Source organism: Nicotiana attenuata, chromosome 3 (assembly GCF_001879085.1).
Source record: "Nicotiana attenuata strain UT chromosome 3, NIATTr2, whole genome shotgun sequence".
NCBI classification, from domain to species: Eukaryota; Viridiplantae; Streptophyta; class Magnoliopsida; order Solanales; family Solanaceae; genus Nicotiana; species Nicotiana attenuata.
The window spans coordinates 20540787-20557244 of NC_031991.1; the positions used below are offsets into that span (position 1 = coordinate 20540787).

At 36.9% G+C, this 16458-nt stretch overlaps 1 protein-coding gene across 5 annotated transcripts; it reads left to right on the plus strand.

The window, feature by feature from the left end:
* LOC109223386 lies at window positions 10170–15796 on the plus strand. Of its 5 annotated transcripts, none has more exons than XM_019387674.1 (6): window positions 10170–10714; window positions 11686–11960; window positions 12286–12356; window positions 12454–14283; window positions 14583–14733; window positions 14839–15796. In XM_019387674.1, the coding sequence occupies exons 2-6, from the start codon at window positions 11735–11737 to the stop codon at window positions 15564–15566; spliced, it is 3006 nt and encodes a 1001-aa protein (XP_019243219.1). In that variant the 5' UTR covers window positions 10170–10714; window positions 11686–11734; the 3' UTR covers window positions 15567–15796. The 5 variants fall into 5 exon arrangements, with proteins under 5 accessions (XP_019243219.1, XP_019243221.1, XP_019243222.1 ...); XM_019387676.1 differs by having other exon boundaries at window positions 11822–11960; XM_019387677.1 differs by lacking the exon at window positions 11686–11960 and having other exon boundaries at window positions 10171–10714.

Genomic DNA, 16458 nt, shown 5'->3' on the forward strand with positions numbered 1-16458 from the left:
TTGACTGTGTTAGCTGAACGGTAGTCTTAAACTGCACTTAAGGATTGGTTATACCAGTACATGTGGTCGGTTGTACTGATACTGTATTCTGCACTTTCTGTGCAGATTTTGGAGTAGGTAGTGGCTGATCGAGAGGTTGGTTGCAGATTTTATAACTAGGAGACCCAAGGTAGTCCTGCTGGCGTCCGCAGGCCCTGGCGTCCCCTTCTATGCTCCTACATTTACTGTTTTTACTTCCCTTCATAAATAGTTGTATCTTCTTTCGAACAAATGTTCGTAGCAAATCTTAGAGCGTTCGTGGATTGTGACACCGGATTCTGGGTAGTAATAGTAGTAGTATTGGTAATGGTATATAAACAAAGAGGCTATTTACTTACTTCCGCATTTGTTTTTTTACTTGGTTTAGCTTGTTTATTTTTAATCACTGAAACGTAAAGGATTTGGCTAGTTAAACCTCTAACGTTGGCTTGCCTAGCAAGTGTGATGTTAGGCGCCATCACGGTCCGGTAGTGGAGATTTCGGGTCGTGACACAAAGTACCATATATTTGTATAATGAATGAATACTTGCTTAATGTCTGTGTATATTTCAACCACGTACTTATAATTTGAGCTGAATCTAATAAACTTATCCGTTTATGGTCAAAATTGGGCTTGCCCTTTTGTATGGCTAATCGAGACCGGAACATGATAGGCCAAGGTTCAACCTCGTGTTATATCGAACCATGTGCAAAGTTAGATTGCCGAGCTCATGAACCAGCGACCGATCAAGATCGAGATCGACCAAGATCGAGACCGAAAAAGATAGAGAATGAACGAGATCGAAGGAAGCTTACCGAGCCAAATAACGGGAATCTAAAATATCCGCCATCGGGCGAGGATCACGGCAAAAATCCCGACACGTATCAAGAAGAGGCCGATTAATTGGCTAACCATGGGATTTCTTACCTCATATCCCCTACTATATAAAGGGGGTCTGATCATTTGTAAATATATGATATTCACAAAATATAAAGCAATATACTGTCATTTTCTAGCTTTTATTATCTTGTTATTTTGTTCATAAGCCGGTTGAAACATCTTTGTTTAAAGGTGACTGAACTCGAGGGCCAAGGCTATTCAATTTGTGTGGTTTGTATTTACTCTTTTATCGTCAATTTCAATACAAATTCATTCTTCTCAATTTGTACCAAGTTAACTCACATGTCCTTAAAATCATGTATAAATTCAATTGTTATCCGATTTTAGGGTAAACACTATCCACACAGTTATTGTCAAGTAAGCACTGAATCAAAGCAACGAGTGCAATCTTGCGTTATTACTCTTAAAAGTTTTGGGAAATCTAATTTATGATGAACGATGGACATTTTTGGATTTATTGCATGGGGAGGAATCTTGTCACGGCCCCAAATTTTCCTCCGTAGGATGTTGTGATGGCATAGAGTCTCTACGACTAGGTATGCCTAACAAGTAATAATAACTTGGCAGTAACAAACTATCAAATACTAAACAAGTTGAATACTGATATAACCTTCCGAATCAACATAATCTCAACAGAACGCTCCCCAAAACCTGTGGAACTGAGTCATAAGCTCTATAAAATAATTCTAGAATATCTAGTACATCACTATCTAAAAGAAATACAACACAAAGTAAAATAAGGAGCGTGACTTAGAGGCATGCGGACATAGAGCAGGTATACCTTGAAGTCTCCCAAGCAGCAGCTACAAATAATCTCTAATGACCGGCACGAGCAGACGTACCTGGATCTGCACAAAAATGTGCAAAAGCGAAGTATGAGTACACTACAACGGTAACCAGTAAGTATCGAGCATAACCTCAGTAGAGTAGTGACGAGACCAGGTCAATACACATACTAGGATACAAATAAACAGAATGAAATATAATATGGATATGTAATGGAAAGTGAAGAAACAACTGATATGAAATAAGATGATAGCAGGACTAGTACCGGAATCAACAATGAAAATTGCATAAAAGAAGCAACTAAAGAGGCTACAATGATCATGTACGGACAACAACTGCTAGAACAATAAGGAATGAGACAACAAGAAATATTCTCACCAAAACACGTTGCAACCTGAAATAAACAACAATAATCACAACGAGGTACCGCCTCGTGTATAATGAAATCAAAACCAAGGTACCGCTTCGTATTCACATTTCTCAATTTCAATCACAATCTTTCCTTATATGCCGCGTAAACCTTACATTTGAAATAGGGGTTTGAAAATAAATTTTTCGAAATAGCTACACGCACTTTAGCCCACCATATGGCGCCGCGTGGCTTCATGTAGTTCCCCTACAAGAAACACGCACATAACTCCTACCTTATACCACCGCTACATGCACATTAACCCCAAGACTTATACCGCCGCATGCGCGTCAATACCATATCACAATAACAATTCGCACCATAAGTGCCCATATATCACAACTGGCCAACAACAATAACAATACCAATATTTTTACAACAACAGCCCATGGCTTCACCACAATGTATACAATAATATCAACAACAACAATGGAGGTAAAATACTCAATAAGATAGATGTCTCAACAATAACTAACTTCGCCTCAACGATTTAACGTCTTTCACAACTTCAACACCAATTAACTCAACAATGAGAGAAATAATATATAACCACGATATTATATTAGATAAGACTAACTCACAATAAAAGAGATATCATTTAGCAAGGAGTTTCAAAAAATGGAAATCAACAAGGAAAGGGATAACATGAGCGATTACTTCAAGTAAATGATAATTGATAAGGAAAGAGATAACACGATCAAAAACTTCAAATAGTGATAATTAACAATGAAGAGATAGCATGTAACAATACAAAAAAGCAACAAGTTCAATTAAAGCAGGAGAGTAAGTAATCAATTAGTAGGTAGAACAAGTATTAACGAAATCACTTAAGGCATTTAAGGACAGACTAACACAAGTATGAATAGATTGACTAAAAGAATTAGAACATGATATGGCATTCATATCATGTTCATGGAAATAGTATAAGTAACCTAAACCGGTCAAATACCACGTACAACCCGTGTACCCACCCGTCACCTTGCGTACATGAATTTCACTTAGCACAATTGAATCAACAATACCAATCCTAGGGGGTAGTACCCCCACACAAAGTTAGGCAAGACACTTATCTCAATTAGGCCAATTCAACACTCGAAAATAGCTTTTCCCTTAAAATTCACCTCCACATGGCTCAAATCTAACCAAAATCAACTCAATATTATCAAACAATGCTAGGAAATTCAATTGCAATAGATAAAGCTAAGATCTTTACACTTTTCTTAAAAAGTCAACAAAAGACAACCTGGGGCCTTCCCGGTCAAAACCCGGGTCCAATGGTAGATTTCATCTACTCATGACCCCACAAATCCATATATGTAATTAGTTTCAAAATCGAGTCCAAATCGACTCTCAAAACTCAATTTCTTATTTTTCAAAAACTTGACAAAGTTTCACAAATTTTCACTTTGATTCACATGATTTTGATGTTAAAATCTAAGATATGTTGATAGAATTTGATTAGAAATAGATTAGAATCACTTACCCAAGGTTTATAGGTGAAAATCCCCTCTCCAAATCACCTCATACCGAGCCTAGGATTCAAAAATGAGAGAATAAGTTCAAAAATACTGTCTTCCAACCCTTTAACTAGCTGCAGATGTCGCATTTGCGACACAGAGTTCGCATTTGTGAACCCTTCACAATTGCGGACCAGGGCTCGCATTTGCGAACCCTGACAGCCTTATACTTCATCGCATTTGCGAGAAAGGCTTCGCAATTGCGAACTTTGCCTAGATTCTGTTTTATTTGCAAATGCAAAGGGGTGGTCGCATTTGTGACATTAGCCCCCTACTGTCGCCTTTGAATTTGCTAGCCTGGTGTTCGCAATTGCAACACCAGAGCACCAGGTACTACATTTCTGCAAATTTCAGTCCAAAACTCTCCGAAACATGTCCGAAACTCATCCGAGCTCTCGGGGCTCCAAACCAAACATTCACAAAAGTCTAAAAACATCATAAGAACTCGCTCGCATGATCAAAACACAAAGATAACATCTAAAACTACGAATCGAACTCTAAAATGCATGAAATTCAAGGAAATTTTCAAGAACTTCTAGAATTACAACTAAACGTCCGAATCCTATCAAATCAACTCCAAACGACACCAAATTTTGCAGACAAGTTCTAAATGACATAACCGACCTATTCTAAGTCCCAAAATCAAATTCCGAGCTCCATAGCTAAAAGTCAAGCTACGATCAAACTTTTCAACTTTAAATTGCCAAATTTCGGCAAATCAACCTACGGACTTCCAAAATTAATTTTGGGCATATTCCCAAGTCTGAAATCATGATACGAAGCTATTAGAGCCATGAAACCACAGTTCCGAGGTCGTTTTCTTAAAAGTCAAAGTTTGGTCAACATTTTCGAAGTAAAACTTCTAAGTCAAAAAGCAAGGGTCCAAATCAAGGGTTCACACAATGCACTAACCTTCACAGAAGCCAGAAGCCTTCAGTTCAGTTCAGCTGCCTCAATTTCTGGATGATAGAAGCAGGACAATGTTCACTCTCTCCTTTCAGAAAAACCAGACAGCAGTAGCTCCTTTGCCCAAATGTATGGACCTTTTTGATAGCTACCTTCAACTGGGATTTCTTTGACCTCAATTGCAAAGCAAAGTTGAAGATAGTCTCCTCTACATACACATGTTTCTCCCACACTTTCTAGGGAGTTTCTACACCTTCTCTAGTTGTAGAACTTGTTGTATATGGGAGGTTTCACTTGGTTGTCAGATTGGACGACAAGGTGTACTTTCATCTTATTCTGGAGGTATTAGAGATAGGCTCAGACTATTGTTGCAACTGCGAGGAGTTATTAGCATCCTAGATGCTCAACCTCCTGCAGGTGTGTCAATTCACCTAGGCCTACCACAAGGATCCTATTAAGTTGATACAGATTCAGTCAAACCTCATCAACAGGATTCCCCAGAGATCTCCTATCTCCAAATACAGATTCACTAGTAGAAACATCACTGGAGCTCAATATCAGACATTTCAGCAAGCACACTCTCAACAGGACAGTTCTAGGGTCCAAACCTAGTTATCATGCTATGCATCCTTTCAGATTCTAGCAGCTAAAGCCCACACACTGCACCAGCATTCTCAGAAGCCAGAAGCCATCAACTCAAGCTCGTTGTTTCATGCTACCTTGGATGCCAGAAGCAAGCCAATGCTCACTCTCTTATGTCAAATGCATCAGATAGAAACAGCTTTTCTGCCCAATTACAAGGGCCCTTCTGTCAACTATCTTCAACTTGGCTTTCTTTGACCCCAATGTCAAAGCAAAGTTGAAGATAGTCCCCACTCCACTCACATGTTTTTTGTCATATTTGTTAGGGAGATTCTACACTTTTACTAGTTGTAGAAATTGTTGTACATGGAAGATAACCTTCCAACTCTTTTGCTTAGTCGATTTAGGTTCATTTGTGCATGTTTGTATAGTTGACCTAGGCTTACTTCACCATTTTTGTACACCCAATTGTCTATCAATGTTGGATAGACAATGGGCACTTCATCATAGGTTTAACTTTTCACAGCTTTCAGAGTGCACTTTGGTGTCAAGTTTGGACAACCAAGTGCACAGTCATCTTATTCCGGAGGTCAGGTTTATGCCCTCTCCCCCCCCCCCCTTTGGTTGTACTATATTTTACATATATGAAAATCACCTTTAGGCACAATGCCTAGTGGACTTTAACTAAAAAAAAGGTCAAACCCGAAAGCTTCTCTGAACAAAACTAACTGACCCCGCAAGTCATAAAATCATAAATACACAAGTGTGAAGTAATAAAAGGGATAATGGGGCGCAATTATACAAAACGACCGATTGGGTTGTTACAAATCTCCTGCTACGCAAAAAATCATAAAAAATAATAAAAGAACGTACGTGCAAAATTGTTGGTACCAATCGAAACATGCAAGTTAAAAGTCAGATGAGTAGTTAGCTTTTGCTTTTTCGGTTGAAAAACATGGAAAGGAACAAATGATAGAAAAAAATTGCTTGCACCAAATATTTGCACTAAACTCGTAAATAGTGACATCTATGTAGAGGTGGGCATAATACCGACCGAACCGAAAAAGTTGGCCGAACCGTGAATTTTGGTTTTTTGGTTTCGGTTCAATCAATTTTTCGGTCGGTGCACGGTTTTAAAATTATTAATTTTCGGTTTTTTGGTGCGGTTTACGGTTTTTCTATTTCGGTTTTCGGTTAAATCGAAAAATCAAAAATTTGGGTATTAGTTCAAAACTTATTACCCTGCCCATCTTATGATCTTAGGCAGAAGCCCAAATGCCCAATAGTCCAATACCTTTGAAGCCCACCCCACCCCATTTATCCAAACCTAATTACCCAAACTTACTGTCACAGTCACTTACGTTACTTCCCAAGTTCCCAACTTCCCATCAAAAATTAGATTTAGGGTTCCTCTCCTCTGAGGCTCTGTGCGACTGCGACACTATGCAAACTTTGCGACTGCTGCCTTCTTCCTCAGCTCTGTGCGACTGTTTGGAGTTTGGACGTGAAGTCCTGTTGCAGGCTTGCAGATAGATTTGCTGCTGTGTTCACTGTTGAGAACACGTTTGGACGTCAAGTCTTATTGGACGTGAAGTCCTGTTGGACGTGAAGTTCTTTTCATCGCTGAATTCTTCTCAATCTCAAGTGGAATTGTTTTCCAGTTAGGTAGTTAGCGATGAATTCTTTTTTGAAGCAGTACTCCAATTAGTTTGTTGATAAGCTGACCTTGACAGATTCTATTGTCTTCTTTTTCTAGCAAAACATTTTGGCCTTAAATGATTGGATACAACTACTGTAGGATTTACATCAAACTTTTCCACGTTGTTATTCCCTTCCTCCTTTATTAGATACGAACTTTAAAACCAGCATTTCCACAGAAGCATAAAATTTTCTTGAACCGTTTAAAACCGAAAAAATAAACCGAAAATAACCGAACCGAACTTTGAAAAAATCGCACCGAACCGTAAATACTTTGGTTTGATTTGGTTATTAATATTACAAAATCGAAAACCGATAAACCGAACCGTACTTTCATAATAACCGACCGAACCGACCGACGCCCACCCCTACATCTATGTTTATAACTTTATTAATTTAACTATGATTATTTAATATACATCTCATCTTCAAATTATCATTTAATCATAATAAATTAATATAGTTTGACGGAGATACAAATGCAAATAAAAACACCTCTTAAAGTTTTACCTTGACCCATGTTTTGGAAAATATTTCTAATTTTTCCATGTTTGGTTGGTTTAAATGTTTATTTTCTGAAACTTTTTTTCAACCTTCCCCATCTCCACCAACCCCCACCCACCATCCCCACCTCTCTCCCTTCCCCCCCCCCCCCACTTTCACCCACACACCACCCAAACCCACCTCTACCCCCGACGTCCTCCACCCTAAATATATGAAAATATTATTTAGAGTACATTCTTTTCATGATATAGAAAAAATAATTTTACTTATCAACAAAAAAATATTACTAATTTTTTTGTGACGTAGAAAAAATATTTTCTATCATTTCAACAAAATAAATACTTTCTTTTCATGATGTCGAATGCTTTATTTAACTAACTGTTGTTGCCAAAAATAATTATCAAACATAAAAAAAATCTGAAAATAAAGAGAAACACGTTATCACAATAGAAAAAACAACAAATAAAATTTATATCAATAAAATAAAGGACGAAGTTAGTGAGCTATTTTTTAGATATCACATTAAAATAAAATAAAGTATTTATTTTATTGAAATGAACGAAAATACTTTTTCTACAACATGAAAAGAAAATAGTCTTTTTGTTGAACTAAAAGAAAATATTTTTTCTACAACAGGAAAATAAAGTACTCATTTTGTAACAAAAATACTTTTTCCACATCATGAATAGAAAATACTCTTTTTGTTGAAATAAAAGAAAATACTTTTTCTACAACATAAAAAGAAAGTACTCATTTTATAAAAAAAAAATACTTTTTCTACATCATAAAAAGAAAATACTTATTTTATTAAAAAAAATATTTTTCTGCATCATAAAAAAAATACTTATTTTATTAAAAAAATATTTTTTCTACATCATAAAAAGCAATTTTTTATAAAACTTAAAACGTCTTGAAACACATTAAACGAACGAGTTTAAAGACGTTTTTGCAAGTTTTCAAAAATTTCTAGGGTTATTGGTTTGAACACCATGGTGCTTTGCGGGAAATGATTTTTCAGAAAGAAAAAAGAAAAAATATGTCTTTATCTTTGTAATAATAATGCTTGAAAAGACTCATAAAAATTAAAGGTAGAATTTCCAACCGCTGAATATCGCATTTTTTGAGAGTCCACGGACAAGGACAAGACTTTGAGTAAAGTAAGTAAACCTAAAACCTTCATTATAAAGCCAATCATAGGAAAGCTACTTTAATAAAATACTTATTGTATGGTTTTTTCTATATAAAATATGTCCAGATGTATCAATATTTTATTACAGTAGTACAACTGTTAGATACCCAACAATTGCATTGTAATTATTTATCATTTTTGGTGTTAGATAAATGTGACATCCATGGAGTTGTGCTGGCTTGCTTGTCTTCTTTCCTGTTAAGATAAGAAATTTAGAGGAGATGAGACAGATAATTCACACAAACGTACAAGGTAACTTACTATAACCATCATTATCTTACTAAGGGTAATTTAAACACTATAATCATTGAAAACTTTCATATTCTCCTTTTTAGAATATGCCCTAATGATCAATAAAGTAAATGAAAATGGCAAGTGATTTTTTAAATCTATTAAAAAGAAAAGAAAGAGCAATAAGGAGCCATGCCAATAGGAAAAAAAAGGGGTTATAAATGGTACATATTCAATTACTATTTGACAAGATGGGATATCATCATTTCTGATTCATTTATAACAATTTTAGACCATAAAGGAACTCAAAAGAAAAAGAAATAATCATTGTAGTGATGACCCTAATTTTGTACAGTCTCATTACAAATTTGAAATTAAATCATGCATTTAAGATAAATGTGGAAGCCATCCACAATTAACGATACACCTAACTTTTATACTGGATGGTATGACATTGAATAAAAGAAATTACTTCCTAAAAGTTCTCTGGTTCTCTAATATATAGGTCACAACATTAAATTTGAAATATTATTCTGGAAACGAAAAAAAAATCCAACAACATATCAATGATCAAAACATTATTGAATTCAAACTCGTAATATTATGATTTAAATTTGTAGTCCTACATAAAATTACTTATAATCACCAAGTATTATTATAACTTCAACGGTCATCTGTTGGTGCTACTATTATGTTCAATAAGCTATGTCAACTTATCATTAGCGGCAAAGTCAGAATTTTTACTAAAGTGACGTCAAAATATAAAGACTAAACCCATGAATAAGTCAAGGAAAGACAATACATAGTATACATACATATAAATTATTTTTTACCTAATTACACAGTGTAATTTTTCGACGAAAATGTATCAATTTGACACGTTGAATACATGTGACAATGCTACTACTTATCATGATTAACTAATTTAATAAGATGAGAATATATATTGTAATTATTTATAGTTAAATGATAAAAATTTATTTAAAAACACAGACATATTATGCATCTAATAATGCATCTAAATACCATTACCTATACTGTTAGGAGTTGTTTGGTTGGGAAACAAGTTATTCCAGGATTAATTATTCCGGAATTAGTTATATAAAAATTGTTATCCCACCTTCCATAGGAATAAAAATAATACTATAATCTTGGGATAACTAATCTCTGAATTAATTATATCTTAATTTTATACATTAAATATGAAATAAACTTATCTCAAATTTAATACGAGATGCCTTATCCCTAGCATCAAACCAGCTCTTTAACGCTCTAACTAGGAAAATCTTGGCAGGTCCTAGAAAGCGGCTTGGGTGTGGGGGAAAACCTCAATGAAACAAAAAGAAATTGGGGTCAGAATACATTTATCCAAAAATATAAGGACCTCTTTGTCAAATAAATTTACCTTTTGTACTGATGCACAATCTATTATTCTGTACTTATTGATGTAGAAAATTTTCACTTCACTTCTCCTCTACTTTCTCTGTAATTGATAAAATTGAATCCTCATTTAATAAATCAGAATAAACAAAAGCTAGTCAAGTCCGTTAGTCGGTGGCTCTTTCCGAACCGAATCTCCGGCCACATTTCCTTCAGATGTTAGTTTCCCCTTTCCGGCGAGGCAGCTACCACACCACCTTCATCTAAGACTCAGGTCGAAGCTGAATCTATCTCCGGACACATTTCCACCGGAATGCCAGTTTTCCGTTGCCGGCGACTACTCTGCCGTGAAAATATCTGCACCTAACACTCAGCGTGAAGGCCGAATTTCCGGCAACATTTGCTCCGGAATGTTAGTTTCCGTTTCCGGCGACCACTCTGCGGTGGAAAAAGCACCTTCAGCTAACACTCAAGTTGTACCGTTGAGCTTTCTACGCTCATATATTTTGGTACAGTGAAGCTTCTATAGTGGAGCCCCCAGTGATTTTTCTGTTTCGGCTTCCTGCACTTTCCCCCGATCTCGTTTTTCTGAGGTAAATCCAATGTTACTTTCTTTTTCCTTTTTGGAGTATTTTAGCTTTCCAGAGGAGACCTTTTGTAGCTTTAATTTTTTATAGTTAATTCTTCATTATCTTTGTTTAATTCTATGGACCACGTCTTTGTACAGAAATTTACTGCTGCAAATAGAGTCGCGTATAGGCTCTTTATTCTAGAATTTCTGCAATAGATGTTTATGCGTATTTGCTGCGACTGATCTGTATTGTTTAGTGTGGATTACTCTTCCAGTCTTTGCAAAATCTGAGTGCTTTTTATTTCATGGTGTTTGGTTGAAGAACATTTTTGCAGAAAGTGAAATTTTCTTTGAAAAAAACTCTTCTAATAAATTTTTGAACCAAACGCCAGTAAGACAATCAACTTAGCTAGCGTTTAAACATAGATTTGGTTGAAACTTGAAAAAGTTGAAATGAGTTTTTGAAGTTGTGTTTGAAAAATAATTTTTGGAAGTTGAAGTTGTGTTTGGATGTGCATTTTTTGGGGAAAAGCTTGAAGTTTCGTGAATGGAAGAAAAATTTCACCCAAGAACTGCCCTAAACTAGTTTTTGGGAACTTGAAATTTTTTTTTTAATTTTTTACAAAAACTGATCTGTCCTATGAACAAACAATGTTTTCAATTTTGTTTTTGAAAAAATGTTCCCAAAATCTATGGCCAAACTAGTGCTTAATCACTTCAGAGATTTCTGCACGAAAGCTGAAGGGGTGCACTTTGAGTTTTGACCTTCTCCTGATCTGTTCAGCACGTTTCCTACTGTTTTTTTTTTTTCTTTAGGTTAATTTGTCTGATCATTGGTCACTTCTGTGTTATAGTAGCTTTATCTTTGTTTTTAATGTGTTATTTCAATTTTAACCTTCATAGTTTCATGCGGTTGATTTGTCTGATCATGCCTTTTGTTCTTATATTGTTTTCTGGCCAAATCTTCCCTCTTTTTTCTATTTGCATGGACAGGTATATACTTGTAAAAAACATACTGTACTTTTTTTCATATTGAACATATATGGCATTGCCTATCTCTTTGTGTGAGGGGATGATTGATGCGCCCTTTGGGATTTATACTCTTCCTTGCATGGTCTCGGGAGTTAAGATGAATGGGTTTCAGAGTGGCAAGAATCGCAATCACGATAAACCTTCTCCAGGATGCTTGGGACGAATGGTGAACCTTTTTGATTTAAATTCAGGGGTGACAGGAAACAGACTGCTTACAGATAAACCACATCGTGATGGTGAAACTCTATGCTAATTTTTTTTTCTTCCGTCTCCCGTTATCATTGACATGAATGCTGTTTCCGTGCAATATTGTCTCAAATTCTCTGTCCCATGAAATTATTGAGCATTGAAAACAACATAAACAGCTGTAATAATTACTTAGTTTATTGGAAAAACATCTTGATTTCAATTTGAGAGCACATAAGCTTGATTCTTCAAACTGCCCGTGGGCATGCCTTGATCTCATTTGATTTTATGCTACCTTCGGTTTTTGGTCCAGTAGTTTATGCCATACAACTATAAGGTCGAATCTGCATGTTGAGCTGGTCCAGCTTATTGCAGGTTCTCTGTTGAGGAGCCAATCAGATGTGGTGAGGTTGTTGCCTTCTGAGGATCAAGTAGAAGAAAAAATGGTGCATATTCTATCTAGATGACATTTATTTAGATAGCAAGGTGCTGGTTTTCCGGAGAGTTTGGCTTAATACTAATGCTTATATATGGTGCATGCAGATTGTCTCAGATTTGAAGAGGACTAGCTCAAACAGGAAATCAAATGGAACACCAATAAAGATGCTTATAGCCCAAGAAATGTCCAAGGAAATAGACTCTCGTCATAATCCACCTAGTGTTGTTGCCAAGCTGATGGGGCTTGATGCTCTTCCGGCTCAGAAATCTATTCCAGCTGTAAGAAGTCATTTTGGAGGTCATTCACGGTGTCATACAGATTCCTCCTTCAGCTATTGCCAGCACGAAAACGAATCCTTGGTGGAAGAAATGCAGCAAGAATTTCATCAATATCCTGAACAGAATGAATATAAAGATGTATATGAAGTTTGGCAGCACTCCCCAAAAATGAACTGTGTGAGAAGTAAATCCCCACAAAAGGCAAGACACAATGAAACTAGTTTTGAGAAGAAGTCGGCTTTTGTTCGTCAGAAGTTTATTGAAGCAAAATGTTTATCCATAGATGAACAACTTCGCCAGTCTAAGGAATTCCAAGATGCAATAGATGTCTTAAGTTCCAACACAGATCTGTTCCTCAAGTTTTTGCAAGAACCGAATCAGATGTTCTCTCAGCATTTATATAATTTGCAGTCTATACCTCCTCCTCCTGAGACAAAGCGAATAACTGTTCTAAGACCATCGAAGATGGTTGATGATTGCAAATTTGGTGGATCAGTGAAGAAAAATGAGGAGATAAACAGAGTTAAGGGAAACAGGGCCAAAAACCATATTGCATTTACCCCTCCTACAGCAAGTTGGAATATTGATGAAAATCATGCTCAACCTACACGGATAGTCGTGTTAAAACCAAGCATCGGTAAGACTCACAACTTTAGGGCTGCAAACTCTTCACCGTCTGCATCACCAAGAGTATCACAAGCTGAAACAAGTTTTGTCAACATGGAGGCTGATGAAGCTCAAGAATCAAGAGAAGTGGCAAAGGCTATCACACAGCAGATGCGAGTAAACATAGGTACACATCAAAGGGATGAAACATTAGTTTCTTCTGTATTTTCGAATGGCTACATTGGTGACGAAAGTTCATTTAATAAGTCTGAAAAGGAGTATGCAGCTGGAAATCTTAGTGATTCTGAAGTCATGTCACCAGCTTCTAGACACTCATGGGAATACATAAATAGGTTTGGCAGTCCTTATTCTTGCTCCTCCATGAGCCGTGCTTCTTATTCTCCTGAATCTTCAGTTTCCAGAGAAGCCAAGAAGCGACTTTCTGAGAGATGGGCGATGGTGGCATCTAACGGGAGTTGTCAAGAACGAAGACCAATGAGGAGAAGCTCCAGCACTTTAGGCGAGATGCTTGCTCTCTCTGATATTAAGACGGCAGGAAGAATAGAGCAGGAAAGTAGCAAAGAAGATCCCCAGATTCCTAATTCCAACTCAGTGAGTAATTCCAAAGATGATGAAGGTATCAACAAGTCGCCAAGGAATCTTTTGAGGTCCAAGTCTGTCCCTGTATCTTCCAGTGCATTCGGTGCACAGTTGAATGTGGGCGCCCCAGATCATGTGACTGGAGAAAATGACCTTCCCAAGCAGACAACGAAGCCTAGAAGTACAAAATCATCACTGAAAGGGAGGGTCTCAAATCTTTTTTTCTCTAGGAACAAAAAGCCAAACAAAGACGAAGCTAAGTGTTCGCAGTCCAATGATGAATTGCAGACAGGTGCAAAACCTTTACATTCTCTATCAAAAGTTGACAAATATAGTAGTGAATTCCATGATGATTCCGGGGTTGAGTCTTCAGCAACCAATCTTCGCGAATCCTCATTCACACTGGCTTGCGAAGATGTGGCTGGGAAGCAAGCCACAACCTCCCCTGAGGTAAAGCAGTTATCTGATGTTTCTCCCTCTACTACATTGTTGCAAGTTGTTAGAAAATGGTTCATTTGCATTTTACATCATTATGACTTTTCTCTTCTATTTTTTTGTGGTAGCCATCTACACACCTTTGGTGGAGTGCATTTACAATTTCTTGAATATTTTATTAGATTCTGTGATTTCGGTAAACAACTTTTTTTTCCGATGTGTGGGAACTGTCGGACACTGGAGAACTCAAATAGCGTCAATATGACTGCTTAAGAAGTTGTTCAAGGTGGATTTATGTTATAATAATTTTGTAGGTTGCACTCTCTGAAGCAAGATCTTTGCGCGCTGGACACCCATGTGAAAACCAGGACCAACCGAGTCCTATATCAGTTTTGGAAACACCATTTGAAGAGGATGAACATCCAGCACATATATCATCAGCCGGTATCAAGCTGGACCGTCATGGTAAATGTCATCAACAATCCAACATGTTCTCTAGTTTCTTTCCTTGATTTAAAACTAATTCTAACCCCCCACCCCCTCCCATATCCCTTGTTTAAATCAAATTAGCAGGTACCGAGTTGTCTCTTCACCCTATAAGGTCCAATTTGATCGATAAATCTCCTCCAATAGGATCGATTGCTCGTACATTGTCATGGGACGATTCCTGTGCAGATACAGCCAGTTCAGCATGTGTAAGACCATCATCGTCTACTCAGCGGACAGAGGAAGTAGAACGTGAATGGTTCTCTTTTGTTCAAACACTACTAACCATGGCCGGCCTTGATGAAGTGCAATCTGATGCTTTCTCGACCATGTGGCACTCTCCTGAAAGCCCTTTGGACCCATCACTCAGAGAAAAATACATTGATCTGAATGAGAAGGAGACATTACATGAGGCTAAGCGAAGGCAAAGGAGATCAACCCAAAAGCTTGTGTTCGATTGTGTAAATGCAGCTTTATTAGATATTGCAGGATATGGGCCAGACAACTGCCAAAGAGCCATACCTTATGTTGGGGTCCATAATAATCAGCCGCAGGGAACTAGATTGATATTGGTGGACCAAGTGTGGGACCGGATGAAGGAATGGTTTTCTAGTGAGGTGAAATATCTCTCTTGTGATGCGGAGGACATAAACAGCCTGGTGATGGAAGGAATGGTGACGAAGGAGGTGATGGGGAAACGGTGGCTTGAAAGTTTTAGATTAGAATTAGCCAATGTAGGGATGGAAATTGAAGGAAAGTTGCTTGAAGAGCTTGTGCATGAATCTGTCATTGAATTGGCAGGTAGATTGTGATGAATCTTGTCCACTTAATTCTTCTTCTTTTAAGTTTTTTTTCCCTTGCGCAATTATATAACATTATTGTTTGTGTATTATTGTATTTGCCAACAACCTTGCCCACCGGTAATTGTTTAATGTTGTGAAGTGTCTGCAGATCTGTACTAACTTTTATATCTGGAATTGTTTTGTACATTTATGCTTTGACCCAATTATAGAAATAGAATGCAAGCGGTCCTATGGTTAACCATATGTACCTGAGACACAACTCCAGTGCACTTTAACTCTTCGCACAAAAAGAATCTTATCTTATGTGGTAGATATTGGTGTTATAAGTTTTGGAGTCAAGACACAGAAAGGGTGTTTTCTTTGTAAGCCACTCGAATATTCTTAGCTGGAAATGAAAAGTTGCTTGTTTGTATTACAGTACAATTTTACCAGCTTGATGAAAACTTTTACTACTCGTGCATATGAATAGAGTGAAATAATCTCGTGACTGGCAGCTGAACAACTCTTTGACTACTCGTGCATATGAATTATTTCCTTTTGAAATCCCCGAGGCTAGAAAGAAAAACGAAAGCAAACACCGACAAGATATGAGCAACAAAAAGATTTTTTTTTCCATGGTATGAACAGTTCTATGAAAATGACAGTAAACAAGGAAAGTTAAAATGGTCACATGCATTCCAACTACCAAATATTACTCTTTTTTTTTAATCGGAAAATGGCATATATGCTAGTGAACTATGCGAATTAGGATAAATATATCCGTCGTTAATAGTTTGGCACAGATATGCCCAATCTGTCCAATACTTGCTCATTCATACCCTTAGTTTAACGGAACCACTCTTTTGTCTTTCTTAAATAATTAATAACCGGACCCAACCAAAATATATTGACCCGATCCGTT

Excerpts from the sequence above, each read along its gene's own strand:
- LOC109223386 (XM_019387674.1), top strand. The coding sequence starts at position 11,735 with ATGGCATTGCCTATCTCTTTGTGTGAGGGGATGATTGATGCGCCCTTT. Across the intron at positions 12,357-12,453 it reads ATCAAGTAGAAGAAAAAATG|ATTGTCTCAGATTTGAAGAG; the intron begins GTGCATATTCTA and ends TGGTGCATGCAG. Across the intron at positions 14,734-14,838 it reads TATCAAGCTGGACCGTCATG|CAGGTACCGAGTTGTCTCTT; the intron begins GTAAATGTCATC and ends AAATCAAATTAG.